The sequence below is a fragment of the Corvus kubaryi genome, unplaced genomic scaffold (assembly GCF_017639235.1).
Source record: "Corvus kubaryi isolate FWS band 111438036 unplaced genomic scaffold, C.kubaryi_AGA036_p1.0 125, whole genome shotgun sequence".
In the NCBI taxonomy this organism is placed as follows: Eukaryota; Metazoa; Chordata; class Aves; order Passeriformes; family Corvidae; genus Corvus; species Corvus kubaryi.
Window position 1 is genome coordinate 989383 of NW_024580660.1, and position 18183 is coordinate 1007565.

The 18183-nt window shown below is 40.0% G+C and overlaps 1 protein-coding gene across 1 annotated transcript in view; it reads right to left on the minus strand.

Annotated features, from left to right (window-relative positions):
• Nucleotides 1–16695, minus strand: part of PRMT3 (protein arginine methyltransferase 3) — a 55266-nt gene extending 38571 nt beyond the window's left edge. The window contains exons 1-8 of the mRNA XM_042021369.1: nucleotides 16531–16695; nucleotides 15828–15910; nucleotides 14704–14753; nucleotides 13469–13571; nucleotides 12887–13040; nucleotides 9474–9615; nucleotides 6345–6410; nucleotides 969–1090 (exon numbers count right to left, since the gene is read on the minus strand). Of these exons, the coding sequence (XP_041877303.1) occupies nucleotides 969–1090; nucleotides 6345–6410; nucleotides 9474–9615; nucleotides 12887–13040; nucleotides 13469–13571; nucleotides 14704–14753; nucleotides 15828–15910; nucleotides 16531–16661 (851 nt within the window). The 5' untranslated portion in view covers nucleotides 16662–16695. The remainder of the gene's footprint in view (nucleotides 1–968; nucleotides 1091–6344; nucleotides 6411–9473; nucleotides 9616–12886; nucleotides 13041–13468; nucleotides 13572–14703; nucleotides 14754–15827; nucleotides 15911–16530) is intronic.
• Between the last annotated feature and the right edge of the window lie 1488 nt (nucleotides 16696–18183).

Here is an 18183-nt window from a genome sequence, read left to right on the forward strand (position 1 = left end):
AGCTTTGATTCATTGTTTTTCTTAGAGGCCTGCCCTTCTCCTCCCCAAAGATAATACATATTGACTGTTACTTCTACTCTCCCTTAAGTATAAATAACACTCAAAGGACTTTGTGCACTTGTTGAAAGTTGTAACAGCCCTGAATTTGTTATCTAGTACATTAGATATAGAACACTATTTCACATTTGCAACCATTCTGAAAATGTCAGGGACTCATGGGAAAAGTTCTCTTTAAGGAATGAGTTCTTGTGCTAGAAAAGCATTTTAGTCAAAATGCACTTAAGGTTTAACACGGTGCTTTTCCCAAGCAGATATTTATTTTACAGCATAATAACATAATTTTACAGCATCCAAGTGTGCAGTGCTGCACCACCAATGTGTAACTGGTACCTAACAAATTCTGCACAGACAACATTACTTCTGTACCACTTGAGCTTGCACAAAAAAAACCTGTCACTCCCAAATTCTTCAGCATCTACCTGAATTTTCTTTTTCAAAGTTGCTCTTACAAAATCAACCTAAATGAAAAAACCTACAGGCTTCAGGTATCAACAGTGCACATGTACACCTACACTCCTCCTACCTCACCCTAGGAAATCCTTTGCAAGTCTTCAGATGTCATTGCTTGCTTTTTACCTATGCTCAGCCTCCCTACATATTCTCCCTAGTCAAATTAGTGACACGTGGAGTGGATAAATGAACCAGGAGATGGGTCTATACCATAAGGTTCAAGAGTTGAGCGGAGGAGTACAAATCCTAACTGGTAGCCAGGTACCAGAGGTGTCTCTCAGGGTTCAGTGCTAGTTCTGACACTAATGAAGAGGACAGAACACACTTTCAGCAATGCTGAATTAGGGGAGAGCAGCTGACAGGGTAAGGCTTTTATTTTCTGTAACACAGCCAAAATATAGAAATTATTTAAAATTCCTAGAAAGAAACAGAAAACTAACAACCACAACTTTTCCTACCTAATGATGTCCACGGCCTGATAGATGATTTCAGATTGGTCAACTCCAATCACCTTCTTCGCGCCTGCTTTGGCAGCAAACATGGAGAGTATTCCAGTTCCACAGCCAACATCCAAAACCACCTGAAACGAATACATGAAAGCAAAACCATCTTACTTCCCTTGCTATGATTTTTCTACACCTCTTTCTACATCATATAGATATGGATACCATATTCCAACAGAAGGAATAAAGTCTTGCTGTTACATGCAGAGATATCCAAGTCAAACTGCAGTTCTAACTCCACACTCTACCATCTTTTCCAGACAGACAATGAAGCACACTAACTCCAGCTGCAGATTAACCCAGTCACATGGGAAACAACAGCAAGCAATTACGTGGGAAACACCTAAAATGTTACACAAACAGGAGAAAAAGGAAATTATAGCCTGAGCAATTTTAATCACTGAATCACTGATAATTGAACTTAGCACTGGCACTGGAGAAACATATTCTAGCTGCAGATTTTAATTAACAGTCTATTCAGAAACTTTATTTAGGAATTCTCTGCCAGACATGGCCACAGTGCCTCAAAACAGCTATGGCTCAAGATGACTAATTTTTAAAATGGTCACTGGCACAGTTTAACACCTAGAAATACTTTCTGTCTAACACTATTCATAATCAAAATAGAGCTAAAAAAATCCAGTTAAGATGGAATCCCTAGAGTTTTCATGAAAGAGTAAATTTCACCACTAGAGCTGCAAAAAGTACACTCAGCCCAGTAAGATCCATGAAAATCCCTGGGTTTTTGTATATCACATATTAGCTACTACAGGAGACTGAAAAAATGTGAAGCAACTAAGAAAAGAGTATTGAATTTATTAGTAAGTAGAGTTGAGCTGCCAGCAGTTTTAAGCTTCATCAAGAGAGATTTCACCAAGTAGCCTTTTCCAGGCCTTGCTATCTAACAGTGTATTTCTTCTAAGGGCTGGAAACTTCTCAACAGCTAAAAACACAATGAATGTGTTACAGTAGATTTTTAAGCTGAGTTCCAGGCTTGATGTTTCCACAGAATTACGGGGGCTGAAAGGCATCTCTGGACATTCTGAGGGTGTATTTTACTGAATTGGCCAGATCATCAGCGGTCTTATTGTTAGACTCCTATCTAATATAGCTAAGCTTTACTAACGGCATTAAAAAACCCTAAGCACTAAGCCAAAAAATGTGCTGAAGTCTGAAAATCAAAACAAGTTTCCTAAGCACTCATATCAGGTACAGCATTTAACCGTGAACAGAATCAGAACTGTAAAAACAGACTGCCTTTCCCATACATGAGCCCTAAATAGGAGAGTAAATACAACTTAAGTACAACTGAAGTTGACAAGAATACTGAGTCAGAATTACCAGTCATAGCAAGAATTTATTAGAAAGGAAAACTGATTTCACTGTCTCTTCTCCTCAGAGCACACAGTGCTGTAAAACCTATCCTCACAGCTTTCATTACATTAAACATTTTTCCAAAGAAGGTATCAAATCCCTCAGTAATCAATCCCACATTTGAGATCTATAACCCCATTTTACAAAATATTTCAAGGCAATAATGCACCCTGCTGCTGATACACTTTCCAGCTTATAAGCTACTGATCATTCTTGCTTTGGCCCAACAAAACCTTGCATTTCACCTGACAAAGAACAGCAAAGAGAATGTTGGAGTGCTCTGCACCTCAGGTCTGCTTGTCTTCCTTGCATACAATTTTATACATTCTGATGAAGGACACAGAACAATGATCCTGGAGCCAGCATGAATGAAACCAGCTGTTTATCCCTAGCAGTACAGTGTAAAGGAGCTTCTGCTGTGGCGGTCTGGGAAGCAATGACTGAAGAACTGACTGCCACCTGTCTTGGTAGAGCCATTTACAACCTGGAAACAGACTAAAAAGCATCAGTACGATGACTTTTTACAGCAGCTTGTGCAGAGAGAAGGGAAGTTGTGGATAGAGTTACTTGTTCCACCTGCAACTCTTTTGCAGCTATGTTTCAAAAGGAGTCAACTCTACAACTCAGAAGTTACATGAGAACATGCTATGGCTACAGAAATCCCGAAGTTGAATCTGCTGGAGACAGGAATAGAAAATAAAAATCAATATTCTTCCAGCTGCTGACATCTCACACCCCCCAACATCACCTATTCTAACATTTCACCTATGGTAGTTAACAAAATTACTGAGCCATGACAGCTGGGAGCCACAGCCAAAAATAAACCACTGTGAAAGAATGATCTTGATGTACAGTTGCATGAAAGAGAGCAATCACCACAAATTGGAAAAAAATCAAAACAGACACCACTTTGGACAGATGCCCTGGTCACTTAAAAACCCAGATGGAACTCATCTACCCTTAGGCAGGGGATGGGGTGGAGAAAGAGGCACTGGAGAGAAAATATACAAGCTGGAATAGGTGTGAGGAAGGGAAAGACAAGCAGAGTGATCACCAATTAGCCTAAGGACAAGGGTCTATAGCTCACGCATTCTTGCAGTGATCACATATGGCCTCTCACCAAATACCTGGAGCAGCTGGACTGGTGATTTGACTGCACCATAACACATGGCAGCTTCACATCCTCCTCTGCAGTCCAATCAAAACTGATATCCTACTTTCAGTGACAGAAAAAATTACTTTAAACTCAGAAAAACAGGAGGCCAGGGACTTTGGCCAATTAAATTAATTTCATCAATGAACTCTTAGTAGCACAGTGGTTTAAAAGCACATTTTATTCCCTGAATATGGCATTGATGCTTGCCTCAGACTTCAGTCCTTCAACAAAAACTAAGTATGGCAACATGCTTTACTAAACAGTTATTTTTCCACCTAAAAATAATTTCATTGTAAAATGGACCACATTTCCTTTTACTGAGTACATCCACCTTCATTACTCCTGTCAGGTAACCTGAATTGTCCCATTCTTATCTCAAATACATTTGACAGGTTGAAAACAAAGGCAGCAAGAAGGATTCATTCAAGTTTTAATAATTTATTTTGAAAGCTGACAGAGAACAAACAAATTGGCTGGCTCTGAATACAATATGCACAATAAACGATCCTAGATACTCTGTTATCATCTATCACCATGCAATCACACCTCTTTAGTATCCTAAAGGTTAGGATGCAGACTCGCATCAAAAGTGGATATACAAATTCAGCTCTTTGAAAAAGCTTCTCCTGAACTACCTCACAATTCTCCATTCAGAAAAAACCAAGCATCAGCAGCACCATGTGTTTTCTAGGGAGGAATACCATAGGAGAGTTCCAGGAAATACAGAATCAGACTTTTTCTTTTTTTTTTAATTGTAATTAAAATTGAAGGGAAAACAGCCTTTAAGTTGGAATTTTCACTCATTAGTATGGTTCTGAAAGCATTATACAATACATTAAGTTAAGCAAAGTATCTTACACAGCTCCTTCAGCAGAAGTGTGTAACAGATGTCACTTCAAAGCCAGATTTCTGCAGAAAACTCCATATATTCTCCATATCAGTGTACCAAGAGAGTTACATCATTTGGCCAGACACGGAAGTTAAGGCACTGGTCACATGGATGGGGGATACTGGGAAATCAACGCAACTGAGAATCTGCCTTTCAGTTCAACCTCAACACACCATGACGAGTTTGGATACACCATGAATTTGAGGTAACCTTGATTGAGAAACTGCTGCAAAAACCATGTTCAGAAATCAGTTTGCAGATGTTGCAATAACCGAGATTTTCTTCAGAGAAGTTGAATGCTTTTACACAGAGTAAGTGCACACACTGTCTAAGCCGTTTCCTGAGCATGTGTATCTACTCCTGGGGCTGAAGCAACATCGACTCTAACAGCTAATCTACTTTTTGCTTTGAATGTTCCCAGCGTGTCCATACAGCACAGGAGAAACACTATCAATCATGAAAAATTACTGTTCCACAAGGCCTCACATTTTGTGTAACTTCAGATCAGTCTTACCCTGTGAAAACCTGCAGTTATCAATTTTAGGGGCATCTGTGAAACTAAATTTCTCTCCGGGAAGTTTTCTTTCCTTTATTGATCTTTCTGCTTTGTTAGATGAGCTGCCCACCTACACACTCACCTGCATCCTTTAGGCAGCTGGCGGCATAATTCTAGAACACTTTTGCTTGTTCTCTCACTATAATCAAAGGGTGTAGAAAGGTTTAGTAGAAACAGGCTTATGACATGAATTCAGGCAAAAAAAGGAAGAAAACTATTTCCTATTTTTTTTTCCTGCTGTAGTTGCCAATTGAAAACTGAGGTAGAACATACAAAAAACAGGCATTATCAAACACTGAAATACTTCCTGCCAGGACAGAACTGTATCTCTCCCACCTTTCCTACCAAGAAAGGCTGAGAGGATTGGGATTGTTCAGCCTGGAAAAGGCTTTGGGGTGACCTAATTGTGGCCTTCCAGTATCTAAAAGGAACCTAAAAGAAAGATGAAGAGAGACTCTTTACAAGGGCCTGGAGCAACAGAACAAGAGGGAATGGATTTAAATGAAAGAGAGTAGGCTTAGATAGGATACCAGGAAAAAATTCTTCCCTGTGAGGGTGGTGACGCCCCAGCACAGGTTGCCTAGACAAGGTGTGAATGCCCCATCCCTGAAAAAAAACATTCAAAGCCAGGCTGGATGAGGCTCTGAGCAACTTTAGTCTAGTGGAAGGTGTCCCTGCCCAGGCCAGAAGGGTTGGAACTGGATGATCCTGCAGGCCCCTTCCAACTCAAACCATCCTACAGTTCTGTGAACTCAAAACACAATGAACTCATCAGAAACAGACAGCAGAAATACAAAAGACAAGAAGAGGATCATTACTGTACAGGGGTCATAACTACTGTAAAATCCTAGTGAAATCCCTCCTCACTGCAACTGAAATACCAGCTCAGAGTTCCAAGCCCTGTAATAATAACAGCCCAGTCTGGAGACACGAAACAGCACTAATTCAAAAAAATCAGTTACATATGAATTCTTTCCTGGGCTTCCAGGACATTTTTACTGTATCAGGCATACACAGAAATTCACTTAATCCTGGTAAAGAGCCCTCAGAGAGATTCCACCTAATATCCTCCACAAGAGAGGCCCAACTTCACCCCACCAAGATAATTAATGAACCCCCCGCCATGGCACACAGCACAATGACAATAGAGATCACCACTGCTCTTATCAGCATGCTGCACCCTCCAGCAGCTCAACAGCTCTCCACCACCTAATAAAGCCAGAGCACATTAAATCAAATCCTGGCACTGCAACTCTCCATTCCCAGAGCTACAGAGTAGCTAACCTGCAGGTTTTCTACCACTTGAGACAAAATAAACCACAGAAATTACTGTATCTTCTGAGCAGTTTTACCCACCTTGTCCTTGAAGATATGTGGGTTTTGATAGATGAAGTCACGATAGCTCTCTGTACGGACTTTATCCTATTAGTCAAAGAACAAAGAGGGTTCACTTTTTCTACTTAGGTACAGCATAAAACTCAAAAATGCTGAACACCTTGCTTTTTAACTTGGCCTAAGGATGTTTTGTGCATCCTGTACTTACATGGCCCCTGCAATCGTGACACTTCCATATGATAATATTTCAGAATTTACTGTGGCAAATGAAGCCAGTTGCCTCAGCTGGAGGAAAAACAAACTATTTTGTGGTTTCCTGATTCTGCTATTTTTTTTTTCAATGTTTCAAAGTTCTTAATACCTGTTCATCATTATCCAGGAACAGCAGTAACAGAATGAGAATACTACACCAACTTTACATAGAAACCCCCATACAATGGTGAAAATTTGAATCACAAGCTCATAAAATGTTTTGTATCATATTTTGTTCTCTGACACCCCTGTGACACTGAGATTTCTTTAAAAAAAAAAGTTCAGCATCAAATTGTTTTTATTTCTGAACAAGCTGCAAATTTGCAATCTGATGACAAGCTAGTAGTTAAAGCTGTACAGCCCATTTTATGAAAGTCCAACACAGTGTAAGTTTGACTGAAAGACAACAGGGCCAGAGAAGCTGGAATATTTTCAAGCATAGAACAAAACATATATGGTACTTAGTATATCAAAGCCAGCAGCATAGCTCGGTTTACCAGCAAGGTAATCTATTAAAACATTGATTCTCTTAACATGCATCAGCAAGTCCACAAATTGACAGCCAAATACAGGTTTTGGACTTGCTGTTGCAGTTCAAGTGTTGCAGAAAATGTAAAAAAAAATTTCAGCAATTTTTTGTCTAGAGCAAATAATGCTGAAGTATAAAATCCCAGTGCTTTTATTGAATCTAATCTTTTTCTACTGCAGCAAGTTAAGAATTTCTAGAAACAACAGAGAAACAGAAATTTTCTACAGTGAGAAAGAACAAAGCCTATTTTGATAAAAGAACGAGATCGAAAACAGTGACTGAAAACAAAGGATATGATAATAAAAATTCTGGAGACAAAAATTTGAGGCTTGAAAATGTTAAAATCCAGCTTTAGGTGTGAAAGTACTATCACACACACATGACCCAGAGAAGCAGCTGGGGTTTATTTCAGAAAATTCTACTTTAAAATCCTACATTATTAATATTAATAACAGAAACCCCGATCCTTTAAAACCATATTGCATTTGCTATGGTATTATATTCAGAGCAACTATTTTTAGTACTTCACCTCTACTGCAGTATATAATAGGATTTGCTGAAAGGACCAAAAAAGTTCAAAAATAAATAATCAATTGAGAAAGCAGCCAGCTGGAAAGCTTTCAGCCTTGCATTCTGCCCCTCACATTGTGTCAGCACTGCCCCAACTCATTGCAGTTGTAGCCACAGCCAAGCACTTCAGGTGTCTATTCATCAGTCCCCTTCTCCTACTCAACACCTCCACGTGATGATTTCTTGGTTTATTATATTTATTTTTAATTTTTAAAAATATCATTTAAAAATAATTTATTATATTTAATAAAAAAATTTATTAAGATGTCATCCACGAAATTCTCAAGCAAAAAGGTAGAAAAAAGGAAACACCAGTCACTTGACCACTGTGAAGTAACAATATTCTTGCTCCACCTCTGAAGTATTTGCAGAAAAAACCCCAAAATTGAAACTCTGTCTCTACCACTACCAGGCATAAGGAAAAAAAAAGGTTTTGAGACTGAACAGTTTCAGAAATGGGCTTACAATTCAGACAGCAAGACTGCTTTCTATAAAATGTTCATGTAGTAAGCCACTATATTTATGTAAATATGGTAAACAGGAAAAAAAAATCATAGTGAATGCCTAGCAAAAAGAAAAAATTTCAATGTGCACAGAATAAAAACAATTGTTTTCCTATGTTTTGAAAAGTCAAAAGTCTTCTTAAAAGCATTCTGACAAACATACCCTGAAATCAGTAAAATGCAATTTTGTACCAATTTCCTCATGCAGAGATGCAGATTTATTGTAAACTTTATTAGCCAGCAGAAAGGCTTCCTCATCCTATAGCCTACATCATGTCAAATGACAGCTTTATACAGCTGCAAAACCAAACACCTATCATTTTTATTTATCTTCAAGACTTCAGTTGTATTTTTATAACCAGATGTTTTGGAAAACATTCTTCTACTTCTGCAGCCATTTCTGTGCTTCTGTAAAATCCCCTCCCCTTAATATTAACCTCACACTCACACTATTCTTAACACAGATGCATGTGTATTTCTGCACTGGGGCCACTAAATGATTTACAAAGCTGAAAGCTTTATATGCTAGCTGCAGGGACAAAGTCACTTCACAACTCTGTATTCTACTCTACGTTAGACAGGAATTTTATTTATTTATGCCTTAAAATGATAGAACTGCTCATAACTTTCACAACTGTGACATTTTCTCTGAAAGGAAGCATTAAGAGATCTTAATTTACAAGTTAATTTGAAGCTGTTGGGCTTTGTGCTTGTTTTTTCTTATTTTAAAGTTAAAAGGGCATGCATAGGTTTGCCTTTGAGAAGTTTTAAGCATCATTTTTTTTTCATCTTTAGCATATAAAAGGAGCATACTGTTCCAGCTGTTCAATGTCACGTTATTAATACACTGAACTGTGCACAAGTAACAATTTCTGTTTACCCAGTGCAAGAGAAAACCGCAATATTTGAGAAATGGTCTTGCCTAACAAATTTAAATTGTGAGGAAAATATAAAACTAAAGAAAAATATTCACTGTCTGTACTATGTTTTATCCTTCATGTTTTAAACAAACAGGAAAAAGCTACTTTTGGCAAAGTAGAGCTGTGGTACAGGTATTGTAATATCAAGCATAACTATAAATGATTTTATGTTCCTAATGCTTCCTGTAAAGAAAATTTATACAAAGGAAATAAAACTGAAAAAAGATCTCTCAGTTCAACTGCCACCAAAAAGCTCTCCTGGACAGAAAGGGTTAAAAATGCAGCTGCTCTGCAGTACATTTACAAGCACACGGCCCACTTCATTGCACCTCTCCTCTTTAGTCCTACTAAGATGCAGTGGAGATGACTTTCTAACCTTTAGCATCTCTTCGTGTATCCCATAATGCCCATAGGAGCTGAAGTAAACGCCATCCTCGTCCTCCTGAAGGTCTGCAATGGCGCTGGATGACGAGCTGCTCCTGACATCTGTGTTCATCACAAAATCCTGAGCAAATTGTCTGTAATCAATTGAAATATACCCTTGAGACGTGTTTATGGGACCATGAAAAGCAGGCTGGCCAGGGGGGAGAAAGGGCTTGGGAGAGGGAAGGAATCCAGGCTGCCCGGGGCTTTGGCAACAATGGGACCAGCTTTGGGTGTGCACATCCTCCCTCTGCAGGCTCCTCGGGGCTGCTGCACCTCCGCACTCCCTCCAGCACCCTCCTGCAAGTCCTGCTTTCTGCTTACAGCAAGCAACTATTAGCAGTGAAATAGTGGGGAGTAGTTTCTATTTTTAAGGCAGAATTATCTATTTTGCACTTGCTGGTACAAAAGCCAGCACTGCAGTGGTCAAGGTGTTTCAGGCTGTGCAATGCAGATATGGACTCTGACACAAAGAGCACAAGAACTGCAGCCCACATAACACTGGGTGACTACTGGAAGGTAGAAGAAATCATTTTAAAACTGAGGCATCTGGGTGAAAAGAAAACAGAGCTTAAAATTCAATTTATTACTTTAATTTCAGGCTGCTTATTTTCCCTCCTCCCTGGTCTTGCACTCCCTACAACACATAAAGAAAGGCTGGGAGAGCTGGGATTGTTCAGCCTAGAGAAAAGAAGCCTCCAGGGTGACCCCACTGTGTCCCTCCAGTACCTAGAAGGGCTACAAGAAATATGGAGAGGGTCTTTGGACAAGGACATGGGATGATAGGACAAGGACAAATGGCTTTTAAACAGAAAACCAGTAGGTTTAGACTGGATATTAGGAAGAAATTTTTTACTGTGAGGGCAGTGAGGCCCTGGCACAGGTTGTCCAGAGAAGCTGTGGATGCCCCATCCTTGGAAGTGCTCAAGGCCAGGCTGGATAGGGCTCGGAGCAGCCTGGTTTAGTGAGAGATGTTCCTGCCCACAGCAGGGGAGATGGAACTGAATGAGCTTTAAGGTCCCTTCCAACCCAACCATTCCATGATTCCATGTTCTCATTCCTCAAAGCAGGTTTGATGACAAAATACACAAGGGGTTTATAATGAAAACACCATTAGATGTTAACAAACAGATCATACTACATCCACAATGAAGTGAAATAGCAAACACCCTTCAGCCAGACAATATTCCTCCAAGGTCTACAGTCCAATAGCAACAAAAGTTGCATCCTAGACCACTGACACTTACCTTTAATGGCAATCATACTTTCTTAAATGGGAACGTCACATACAGAAACTGTAGGTAACAGTCTCATTACCAGTACTCTCCTTATGGAACAACAAAACCAAAAATACTGTTTCATTCCTGACATTTCAAATACTTACTTCCCTGCTCAGCTAGTTTGGATGGGGAAGAGAATATGGTAAGGGATTTTGTACTGAAATTTTGTCAGTTTCAGAAACTTCCTGTGTTTGCCTACACAGAAACCGTCAGGATCTTATTTTTAATATTGCTCTTTACTATAGTACTTTGCATTTTTTTTTATTTTTATACAAATATCTACGTGACAAAATTTTAAACTTTAATAAAATAGATTCTATGAGACACAATTAAGTATAAGCACCGTGTGAGACATAAATGATTTAATTTAAAATTATTTAAGCCAATAGTTCCTCTAACCTATGCACGCAACACAAGCACCAAAGAAACTCCAGAGACAAAGCTGCCCTACTGTCTTTTTTAATCAAGAAAAAAGACAAGTTAAAACAAAAGCCATCACCTCTAAACGGGTGACAGATTAAAAAACTCAACGTAGACAAGCTGTGCTCTTACATCTCTAAGTTACATCTAACGCTAGAGGCAACCTGATTTATAGAACTGTTACCATCTTTCTTTCACAGAGGTTTACCTGAGAGCAGATGATCTCTTTCTGTGGAATAACCTCCAGCACAAACCACTGAAATACAGCATTTAGACTACTACAATGCAACTGGCTCATCTGTCCATAATTTAAAACTGTGCTGCTTCATCAGATCTACATCTGGCTATTTCTGCTGCCAACCAATCCCTGCTGAATTGAAGAGGCTGCATGGAGAAAGAAAAATTAAAGGCTCCCTCTTACAAGAGCAGATAACTTGACAGACTAACTTCAAAAAAAATCAAAATTCTGTAAGTCTCACTGATGTTTAGAGAGCTCAAAAGAAACGGCTACTGATGACCTGAGAAGGTTGGGGTTTTTTTAAATGAAAATGAATGGAACACAAGGAAGGCAAAAAGACACACAGAAAATACGCCCAAGTTTTTGAAGCACAGTGACAAACTTCTTTCATTCTTACTGTTTATGATCAATGAATGCATTATGTACACAGAGATACCAGAAAAGCACTGTATGCTATAAAGTACAATTTGCATAATTCAAACTTACCTGAAGACAAAACTGACCATTTTTAGCATAAATAATTGTTCACAGCTGAGAGGATTTGAATACATGAATTTATTCTGGTGCACTTAGTTACCTGTAGCACCAAGTGTGTACTGTCAAAATGTACAACAAACCCTCAAATGTATTTTACAACACAAGTTTTTTTGCTGATTAACTTCTCACACAAAAGAACATGAATTATTTTTCCAAGTCTCTTAAATGCCATTTCAGTTCCTCAGTGCCCAGTCAGTGTGATCCTGAAATGACATGTTTGTAGAGGATTTAAATGAAGTTTGTATTTCCATGTTATCCATCAGCATCATCAATCCATATTTTGCAGACTTCAAGATTTAGAAATTGCTAATCTAAATCAGGATGTCCTGATTCCTGACTGTGATGCACTGAATATTCTTACCACCAGAACCCTCATCTGACACTGAAAACAAAAGTAGCTGAAAAAAGTTGATTTATTAATTTCACTAACAGTTTCTCCAAAGTGTGACTGAACTCAACTAACAACTATTGTTTGAAGCCAACTCTGAACATATCTGGAGTCCTGGATTTAATTTTTCAGTCTCTCCCTCTTCTCCAGTGTGTACATCCTCAGTGTTCAAGTTCCTACCTAAAGGACTAACAGAAAGGTGTCTCAAAAACAAAGAGTAGTCTGAAGGAAAATACCTGTTTCTGAGTCATGTGCTTGCTTAGCCATCCTAAGCATACTTTGTTCTTTCAATCTGTGCAGGTTTTGTGCAGTTTTTGCCAACCATCTACAAGACATTTACTAATCACCTACAACAAACAAGTCAAACCTACAGTCCCACCACAAGGTTTGTTCCATAGTTACATTCTACTACTTCTTTCAATTTCTATTGGTCTTTGAACATGAACATCTACTCTAAAACACATCAAATAAAAACATCCCAAAACTTCAATTCAGACACTTACTTCATTTTTTGCAGATCATCTTGTGCTCTAGCCAAGGCTGCTTCTGCGGCTCTGGCTCTGTATTCCGCACGTTTTAATTGTTCAAGGAGCACCATGGTATCATTTAAACCATTAGAAGGCAAAACTTTTACAGGTTCACAAAGATCTTCTATATCTGATGAAACAAGAAGGAAAAAGAATACCTACCAATCATGTATGGCTTCACAGCAGATCATAAACATTTAATGCTATTTCTGTCTTTGGATGCTTTGTACAAGCAGGCTGATTTACAAAAAGGAACAACTGAAATTGACAGGACTAACTACAGAACACAAGACTAGGCAGAAAAAGCAAGTATCCTAGAAGCTAGCTCTAAGTTAAAGCAAATAAATCCAGAATTCAAGCTCTCTTAAATACCAGTGTTTGATTATTTCCAGAAGACGTATTTGGTTTAGATATAATTAAATTAGATATAATTAGTATGTGGACTTTCTCAGGTACATAAATCACTTGAGTAACAGTGACAAGGCTTCACATGACATGAACTCTGACAATACCACATTTATCCCACAAAGCAGGAGTCATACTGAAGCAGTTATTTACCAAACTGAAGCAGGAGATCATCTTCTAGCTCTGGTTTCAAATACTCCTCTCCTTCCCAAGGCAGTGGGCTGCTGAGAGAACTCAAATATGCTCCAGTTGGTTTCTAGACAGGAGAAGAACATGTAAGCTGAGTTTCTTTGAAAACACCAGCCCTTCAATTTCATTCAAGAAAATAGGCAAAGACCTGTTCTTACACACAGTAAAATATGCAGGGTATTATCGAAGGAGCTCTGTAGCAAAGCCTGGGCAAGCCCAGGCAGCTCCAGGATCAAGGAATTCAGGACAAGCAGTAATGCACAGCACATTGATAGATACTGAGGGATACTTGCAGGATTACACTGCTCTCAGGAACCAAGTTCACTCAGGTGTTTGGCTGTGTCAGACCCACAGTTCACAACAGAGCTAATCAATAAATCCAAGATACCGATCCTGTCAGGTGTTCTTTACATGAACAGTGCTGTAGGGACAAATGTCAGAAACACTGTATTCTCTCCTGTTTGCATCCAGTTAATACTTTCTTAGGAAAAAAGAAGTCAGATATGGACTTCAGTTTTTGCCTTATAAATAACTACTTGAGGATTTAAAATTTGAAGACTGGAGTAAAAAAAATACTTAATAAGGTAAGATGGTACTGAGTTTTAACCTAAACTTTTAGGGAATAACAAAGGAACAAAGGAACAAAGGAACAAAGTCACAAGACACACAAAATATACCAAGGCCTATCTTGAAAGTGTAGGTTCCCATTAGCTTTCCTGACTCAGGTATCATTTTAGGAAAGCTTTAAGTTCTGTAACTTAAGAGATCAGGTATTGTCCTTACTGCATAGGGGTCTGGCCAGCTAACACCCTCAGGAAAGGCTTTACACCAACACAGATGCAAGGACGGAGAAACTTCAGTTACTGAGAAGTGAACCCATTTCTGAAGTGAGACAGCAGAGTCAAAGGCCAAGAAAAACTAACAAAACAAGATGATACTACATAGCATGGACGCTTTGTGCAAGTCTCAACATTCCCTTCTGAAAACAAAACTTCACATTAATTAAATCTATTTAAAATTAAAACAGCCTCATATCTAGATAAACCAAACAACAGCTCTTTTAATTTCTGTGATTTCTTTTTCTAAAACTACAATACAAAATCTCATGCAATTATTAGAAAAGGGCAAACTGAAAGCACAGCACTTTGACTTCCTATTCTCCAGAATCAGAATACAGAAGTAGTACGTGGCACACCTACCTTTAATCGGACAAAGTTTATTAGTTTAATGTATCCATAAAAATCGAGTCCTGAGAGGGAAAAAAAAGGGAGAGAGCATTTGTATTACAGAAAAGCACACGTTTTATAATTATGTGAATACTAATTACCTGTTCACTTGGTAATTGGTTCAAACTTCCCCTTGGGGTGTACATCACTATCTAGAGCAGTCTTCCTATCTTAAGTTTCCCATCTACGTTTTTCTTCTCCTTAGGACTGAACCAGGAAATCCTCACCCTCAAAAGGACAAATACATTTGCCACAAATTAAGAATGGAACACTTTCAAACAGGGACTATGAACAGGGATTTCACTCATTTGGCAGCAAGTACATCAGGACAGCCACTCTTTTATCTCCTACTAGCTACCTGTTATTTTAGGCTGTTGTGCTCCCCTGTTCATATTCTTAGCTTTCTGCTTAAGAGAATGTAAATTGATGCTACGTGTCAAGAATACCTACTAATATTGATTTAAAATTGCCACCTTGGCCAACGTAATAGTAGTTTAACTGTGTTCTCTCCCCAGGAACAGCAAAGATAAACCCAAAATACTTTTCCCTGGATTTTAGACAGAAAACAGACCAGACCATACCTTACAATATATAATCTATAATGACAGCTTCAAGTGAAAGCTTAGCTTAAGCTTGACTGGAAAGAATTAAACCAATATGGGAGGATATGCCTTCCTGTGATCACCTGACGGACACAAGCCATGGGGCTCTGCTAAATACTGAGCCCAAGAGCAGCATCACTGCTCAGGCAAGAGCTCCCAGCAGATCAGATCAGATCAATCATAGCAGACCAGATCAATCAGGTAGTGTCTGACTCAGGTCGATCAAGTAGGCAGTGAGGAATCAGCACAAGCCAGCAGAGATCAATCTTACTTTTGTCACCAGCTGAGAGCTTAACCAGTAAAAAAAGCATACAGGAAGCAGCCAGCATCAAGAAAATGTAAAAGCATTTTTTTCCACAATAGCTCATCTTATCCAATCTTGGAAGCTTCAGCTGCGAACCAGGAAATCAGTTAGAAACCAATTAATATTTGCAATGTATTTTAAATGAGATACTTACACACAAAAGGAAGTGATAAGTCATGACAAAAACTTACCGTGTTTCTGGATCACATCACTAACATCAAACTGATGCTCTGTCTTGCAGTGGGAGAACACAGCTTCAGCAGAACTAAACAACCTGTAAATAACAAGCTGTTAAATATGCAATACTGACATGTTAAATTCCAACTTATTAGTGCTATATGCTCTGTTCTGACTTACTGGGCAATTTAGAACACATTTCCTGCCCTTGAGAAAGGATGACCAGGCACTGGCTTACATCCCTCACATAGAAGCTTTTACCTTGTTTGTCAAACATTTTGAAACCAAAGCCAATGAAGACAAAAATTTTGTTTGACAAACCCACAGATCCTGTTAACTTCCAAACACTCCTTGAGAGCAAAGACTGCGTTAAACCTGAAATCTAAAAACCACACCAACACAAGGTGGGTGGAACAGCTTGATCTGCAGCATCGAAATCAAAACTCTCATCTCCATACTGGCGAAGGAAAAAAGAGAGAGGAAAAAAAAAGAGAAAATCCTCCACAGTGCTTCAGTACGAGGGAAGGGGATTACCTTCCTTCCACGTTCTTCCTTCCTTCAGTCTGAATCTAACCCACCTTTGGCTCCACAGAGGCCGTGTAAGCGATCAACAAGATACAGAGCGAGGCTACAAGCCCGGACGGAATTCATCATCTCCCTCCCGCGGGCCGAGCCCGGGCGCTCGCAGCGCAGCGGGCTCCTCATGAGGCCCCCCACCTGTCGCAGAAGAGGCAGCGGGTCCTCTGGGCCACGGCAGTGCCTTCCTCCTCCTCCTCCTCCTCCTCCTCCTCATCGTCCCAGGCCTCCTCGCCGTCGGACAGCTCGGGCATCTCCTCCTCGGGATCCATATCCCACCACCGCCCCGCGCGCGCTTCCGGCGGCGGGGACGGAGCGGGGCCTCGCGCGCCCCCTGGCGCAGCCTCCGGCGGCAAGTCCCGGGCTGAGGGGCCCGCCCGGCGCCATCTTGCGGGAGAGAGGGGCAGCGGGACAGCGGGACGGCGGGACAGCGGGACGCAGGGACAGAGGAGAGGGACTGTCCCTCGGCCATCTCCCGGCACGGGAGGGTGCTCCTTGTTTCAGCGCCGAGCACGAATCCCGCCGTCCGCCCTTGGCAGGCGCCCGGCTTTTTGTGTCTCGCAAACGGCGCGGCTGCGATGGGAGAGTTAAAGGGGTCAGCACGCGCTTTTGAATGTCAGCTTTTAGAGAAAGTTTAGCGACAGACAGAACCGCAGAGTCACAGAAGCAATTAGGTTGGAAAAACCTCTGAGGTCATCGAGTCCGACCTGTGACCAAACACCACCTTGTCAACCAGACTTGTCCACAAAACTCGGATTCATTACCCGGTGTGCACTAAGCCAATAATGCACACTGGAGAGGTGTTGATTATTTATTTCAGAGTTCCACAAGCCTGGGTGCTCGGTGGTATTCCACAAATAAAGCACACAAACTATCAGAATTTTCGTACTATTTATATATTTCAGGAAAGGAATTAGTGTTCATTGGCTACAAGTTACATAGTTCTCTTATTAATTAGTATTCTATCTTATATTGGTTAATGATTCTCTTCCTCCTCATGTTAATCAGGCTGTGTGCTCAGTCTTTATTTGAGTTGGTGGTTTCTTGGGTTGGTGCTGTGAATCCGTGGCTGTGATCTTCCCCTTCGGGAATTACCTTTTACCCAGCTGGAACTGATTTCAGCACAATTGCTGAGTTGTCTTTATTAGTTTCTTCCTTATCTTGGGGGTTCTGCCGAATGTCCTTACAGCCCATAAGTTCTGCATTCTTTGTATCCACCATCAGGGGTACATCCTTCTTCCCAAGCTTTATTAACCTACCCCCAGGTCTGAGATCACTGAAGCACGCCCAGCCCTAAACCTTAACAAGGTAATTCTACCAACAAGTAATTTGTTTATCTAACACCTGGAGATCACTTAGAACTTGTTAGTGGCTCCCTGCTCCACCAATTAGATCTCCTTTCTTGTTGATTAGTCTTGAAAGTATGCAAAGATCAAACATTATAGAACATCCTTTCTTAAGGAAATTTTGCATATTCCACATTTTGCAACAAGACCATGGTGCTAAGTACCACATTCAGTCTTTCCTTAAATGCCTCCGGGGATAGTGACTCCACCACCTCCCTGGGCAAACCATTCCAATGTCTAATCACCCTTTCTGTGAAGAAGTTCTTCCTAATGTCCTTTATAACTGAGACGTCATTCAAATGCAGAAGCTAAAAAGTAGTTAAAAAATTATATAGAAAACCAAAGCTTGAGGATCATCACTTGAAGAACATAGTACCTGATGTTCTGGTTAGGTTACTGAAGCGCTGTCATTTTCTCTGTGTATTCTGTGCCTGACAGAAACACACAT